At 45.4% G+C, this 6,000-nt stretch overlaps 1 protein-coding gene across 1 annotated transcript in view; it reads right to left on the reverse strand.

Annotated features, from left to right (window-relative positions):
- ULK2 (unc-51 like autophagy activating kinase 2) overlaps nucleotides 1–6,000 on the reverse strand; it is a 129,566-nt gene that overhangs the window by 37,296 nt on the left and 86,270 nt on the right. The window contains exon 16 of the mRNA XM_083350341.1: nucleotides 2,329–2,474. Within this exon, the coding sequence (XP_083206467.1) occupies nucleotides 2,329–2,474 (146 nt within the window). The remainder of the gene's footprint in view (nucleotides 1–2,328; nucleotides 2,475–6,000) is intronic.

The raw sequence follows: 6,000 nt of genomic DNA on the forward strand, positions 1-6,000 counted from the left end.
CATTTCTGACATTCAAAAACATAACAAAAACAAATCAGTGACCAATATAGCCACCTTTCTTTGCAAGGACACTCAAAAGCCTGCCATCCATGGATTCTGTCAGTGTTTTGATCTGTTCACCATCAACATTGCGTGCAGCAGCAACCACAGCCTCCCAGACACTGTTCAGAGAGGTGTACTGTTTTCCCTCCTTGTAAATCTCACATTTGATGATGGACCACAGGTTCTCAATGGGGTTCAGATCAGGTGAACAAGGAGGCCATGTCATTAGATTTCCTTCTTTTATACCCTTTCTTGCCAGCCACGCTGTGGAGTACTTGGACGCGTGTGATGGAGCATTGTCCTGCATGAAAATCATGTTTTTCTTGAAGGATGCAGACTTCTTCCTGTACCACTGCTTGAAGAAGGTGTCTTCCAGAAACTGGCAGTAGGACTGGGAGTTGAGCTTGACTCCATCCTCAACCCGAAAAGGCCCCACAAGCTCATCTTTGATGATACCAGCCCAAACCAGTACTCCACCTCCACCTTGCTGGCGTCTGAGTCGGACTGGAGCTCTCTGCCCTTTACCAATCCAGCCACGGGCCCATCCATCTGGCCCATCAAGACTCACTCTCATTTCATCAGTCCATAAAACCTTAGAAAAATCAGTCTTGAGATATTTCTTGGCCCAGTCTTGACGTTTCAGCTTGTGTGTCTTGTTCAGTGGTGGTCGTCTTTCAGCCTTTCTTACCTTGGCCATGTCTCTGAGTATTGCACACCTTGTGCTTTTGGGCACTCCAGTGATGTTGCAGCTCTGAAATATGGCCAAACTGGTGGCAAGTGGCATCTTGGCAGCTGCACGCTTGACTTTTCTCAGTTCATGGGCAGTTATTTTGCGCCTTGGTTTCTCCACACGCTTCTTGCGACCCTGTTGACTATTTGGAATGAAACGCTTGATTGTTCGATGATCACGCTTCAGAAGCTTTGCAATTTTAAGAGTGCTGCATCCCTCTGCAAGATATCTCACTATTTTTGACTTTCCTGAGCCTGTCAAGTCCTTCTTTTGACCCATTTTGCCAAAGGAAAGGAAGTTGCCTAATAATTATGCACACCTGATACAGGGTGTTGATGTCATTAGACCACACCCCTTCTCATTACAGAGATGCACATCACCTAATATGCTTAATTGGTAGTAGGCTTTCGAGCCTATACAGCTTGGAGTAAGACAACATGCATAAAGAGGATGATGTGGTCAAAACACTCATTTGCCTAATAATTCTGCACTCCTTGTATATCGGCGTATAACACGCACACATCATTTGCCCCCTATTTTCAGGAAGAAAAAGTGCGTGTTATACGCCGATAAATACGGTAGCTTGGACATAACCCTGGGGCACTGGAACCGTCATAAATACGGGCCAGTTACCAAGTGCCAGAACTGTGATCAAATGACCGCAAGGACGCAACAATGGTTGTTAAGTGTGAGGACTGTTCTTAAGTCACCTTTTTTTTTTTGCTTGATTGTTGGTCTAGTACAGGGGTGGGGAACCTTGGCTCCTTTATGACTTGTGGACTTCAACTCCCAGAATTCCTCAGCCAGCATGGCTCAGCTTGGAAACCTTTCCCTTTCTCCACAGCATGGCTGGCTGAGGAATTCTGGGAGTTGAAGTCCACGAGTCATAAAAAGGCCATAGTTCCCCCATGCTGGCTCAGGAATTCTGGGAGTTGAAGTCCATGAGTCATAAAAAGGCCATAGTTCCTCATGCTGGCTCAGGAATTCTGGGAGTTGACGTCCATGAGTCATAAAGGGCCCATAGTTCCCCCCATGCTGACTGAGGAATTCTGGGAGTTGAAGTCCACGAGTCATAAAAAGGCCATAGTTCCCCTTGCTGACTGAGGAATTCTGGGAGTTGAAGTCCACGAGTCATAAAAAGGCCATAGTTCCCCTTGCTGGCTCAGGAATTCTGGGAGTTGAAGTCCACGAGTCATAAAAAGGCCATAGTTCCTCATGCTGGCTCAGGAATTCTGGGAGTTGACGTCCATGAGTCATAAAGGGCACATAGTTCCCCCATGCTGACTGAGGAATTCTGGGAGTTGAAGTCCATGAGTCATAAAGGGCCCATAGTTCCCCCATGCTGACTGAGGAATTCTGGGAGTTGAAGTCCACGAGTCATAAAAACGACATAGTTCCCCTTGCTGGCTCAGGAATTCTGGGAGTTGAAGTCCACGAGTCATAAAAGGGCCAAGGTTCCCCACCCCTGGTCCTAGTATTAATTTTGGTTATCCGAAGCCAAACAGGTTGCCTGGGTTTTAAATCGCGATTTTGGCCTGTGCTGTGTTGGGGCTCACCTAGTGGTGAAGGGGAATACGGCCTCGAAGAGCCCGTGGACAGCCTCCTCCCAACCGTCTGGGCAGTGTCAGCCGGCACTGGAGAGCTGGAGCCGGTCTTCAGGAAGCCCAAAGGGCTGGTATTGGACCGCCGCACCGCCCCGGATCTAAAAGCAGAAGAGAAAGGGTCTAATAAAAGAAAAGTAGCATAACTAGCTAATGTACCCAGGAGATAACCTAGTGCAGGGGTAGGCAACCTCGGCTCTTTTATGACTCATGGACTTCAACTCCCAGAATTTCTGAGCCAGCCAAGCCAGCCAAGCTGGCTCAGGAATTCTGGGAGTTGAAGTCCATGAGTCATACAAGAGCCGAGTTTACCTACCCCTGACCTAGTGCAAAAATGTTATTTATTGCTCGATTTAAATGACTGCCCACTTGGCAACATCCCGAGAGGGGCGCAACCTTGCAATGTTTGATATTCAATTTCAGGAGCGTTTCCTCATTTGCATCGGGTATGTTTGTACGTATGCGTATAATTATATATATCTACATGTATATTTGTATATACAAATATAATTACATATATATCTAAATGTAGGCAGGAATACAGATACCAGCCCACACAAACACACACACAAAGAGCCAGTTTGGTCTAACGGTTAAGGCACCAGGCTAGGAAGAAGGCGAGCTTAAGTTCAAGTCCTGTCTTAGCCATGAAAACCAGCTGGGTAACTGTGGACCAATCACCAGGCAACTGTGAGTTCTAGTCCCGCCTTAGGCATGAAATCCAACTGGGTGACTGTGGACCAATCACCAGGAGACGGTGAGTTCTAGTCCCGCTTTAGGCATGAAAGGTGGCTGGGTGACTTTAAGCCAATTACCAGGAGACGGTGAGTTCTAGTCCCGCCTTAGGCATGAAAGCCGGCTGGGTGACTTTGGGCCAATCACCAGGAGACGGTGAGTTCTAGTCCCGCCTTAGGCATGAAAGCCGGCTGGGTGACTTTGGGCCAATCACCAGGAGACGGTGAGTTCTAGTTCCGCCTTAGGCATGAAAGCCGGCTGGGAGACTTTGGGCCAATCACCAGGAGACGGTGAGTTCCAGTCCCGCCTTAGGCACGAAAGCCGGCTGGGTGACTTTAAGCCAATCACCAGGAGACGGTGAGTTCTAGTCCCGCCTTAGGCATGAAAGGTGGCTGGGTGACTTTAAGCCAATCACCAGGAGACTGTGAGTTCTAGTCCTGCCTTAGGCATGTAAGGTGGCTGGGTGACTTTGGGCCAATCACCAGGAGACGGTGAGTTCTAGTTCCGCCTTAGGCATGAAAGCCGGCTGGGAGACTTTGGGCCAATCACCAGGAGACGGTGAGTTCCAGTCCCGCCTTAGGCACGAAAGCCGGCTGGGTGACTTTAAGCCAATCACCAGGAGACGGTGAGTTCTAGTCCCGCCTTAGGCATGAAAGGTGGCTGGGTGACTTTAAGCCAATCACCAGGAGACTGTGAGTTCTAGTCCTCCCTTAGGCATGAAAGGTGGCTGGGTGACTTTAAGCCAATCACCAGGAGACGGTGAATTCTAGTCCCGCCTTAGGCATGAAAGCCGGCTGTGGGACTTTGGGCCAATCACCAGGAGACAGTGAGTTCTAGTCCCACCTTAGGCATGAAAGCTGATTGGGTGACTTAGCCCAGCCCACCTCATAGGGTAGTTGCCGTGGGGAAGAGGAGGAGGAGGAGGGAGTATTGGCTATAGCAATAGCACTGAGACTTATATGTTTGCTGTCTTGAGTTATTTATAAAATAATAAAGGTGGGAGACAGAGAAATAAGTCATAAATGAATACATACAAAAATAGAATTAAAACATTTTGCCCTTATTCAGAGGAGGAGGTTTATATGGCAGTGCCTGCCCTTTGGAACAGTCACGCAGCCCCCCGCCCCAACCCCAACCCCCAAGTTTTGTTGCCCTTTATGGCAGAAAAAAAGCCCTGGGTCTTCATACAGATAGTGGATCAGGGTGAGGCCACAATCCGCTCCTGAGACAGAAGGATATAATTGGATCCATTCTCTCTCTCTCTCTCTCTCTCTCTCTCTCTCTCTCTCACACACACACACACACACACACACACACACACACACGCCACGAGTCTGCCTTTAACTCATTGCTTTTAATCCAGACTTGCTGGCGAGTGGGTGGTCTTGGAAGCACAAACAATAAATTAAAAAAGGGACTGGTTTCTCCCAATTCTGTGCTCACCACAATCTTCTGAGGTGGGCAAGATGTAAAGGACAATTTCAATGAGACTTGAGGTCACGCAGGTACCCAAACTAGAATTTTACCGAAAACAAGTCACCCTAAAGCCCTCCCCCTAATGGTAAACTGCCCAGAGTCACACAGGTGAGATGGGCGGTGTAGCAAATTATCTATCTATCTATCTATCTATCTATCTATCTATCTATCTATCTATCTATCTATCTATCTATCTATCTATCTATCTATCTCTATCTCTACCTATCTAATCCATCTATCTATATCTATCTATCTCATCTCTATCACCTTTCTATATGTATCTATCTTTATCAATCAATCTTTTATATTATCTATCTTGTCCATTTATCTTATCTCTCTCTAATCTCTTATCTATATCTATCTCTCTATCTATCTATATATCTATCTATCTCATTTCTATCATCTCTCTATATGTATCTATCTTTATCTATCTCTATCTACCAATCAAGCTATCTTTCTCTATATTATCTATCTTGCCTATTTACCTCTATCTATGTATCTCTCTCTATCTTTATCTCTCTCTAATCTCTCTCTCTCTATATATATATATAATTTCTATTTACCTATCTACCTCTACCTACCTACCTCTATCACCTCTCTATATGTATCCATCTTTATCTATCTCTATCAAACTACTTTCTCTATATTATTTTTTATTGTTGTTAGCTGCACTGAGTCCTTTGGGAGATAGGGCGGCATACAAGTCCCAAAAATAAATAAATAAATAAATAAATAAATAAATAAATAAATAAATAAATAAATAAATAAATAAATAAATATTATCTATCTTGTCCATTTATCTTATCTATCCTCTCTTCTCATCTCTCTCTCTATCACCTCTCTATATGTATCTTTATCTATCTCTATCTACCAATCAAGCTATCTTTCTCTATATTATCTATCTTGCCTATTTATCTCTATGTATCAATCTATGTATCTATCTATTTGTCTGTCTGTCTGTCTGTCTCTAGATAAAAATCAATCTTCTGAAAGCACATTTCTGTTTAACAAGGCAAGATTCTGAACAGCCCATCCATTTCAGTCCAGAGAAATTTTGCTTAGAAATGAATAAAAAATAAAATAAAATAAAAACAAAATTCTGGGTCTACCATCAGAGAGGCAAGTCCTCCACCTAGAGGGCCCCAACTGGAATCAGAATCCATGGCTAAGCGAGGAGTTTGTTAAGTGACTCGCACCCAATTTCCCCTCCCCCCCTTTTTTTTTGGCCCCAAGCATTAAGCAAATCCCTGCAGTTGTTAAGTGAATCGCAGGGCCGTTAAGGGACTCCAGCTTGCCCCCGTTAACTCCCGACTGCCGGAAAGCGGCTGGGGAAGGTTGCCTAGGGCAGGGGTCGGCAACCTCGGCTCTTTTATGACTCGTGGACTTCAACTCCCAGAATTCCTGAGCCAGCTATGC

This window comes from Vipera ursinii (assembly GCF_947247035.1).
Source record: "Vipera ursinii genome assembly, chromosome: 1".
Classification (NCBI taxonomy): domain Eukaryota; kingdom Metazoa; phylum Chordata; class Lepidosauria; order Squamata; family Viperidae; genus Vipera; species Vipera ursinii.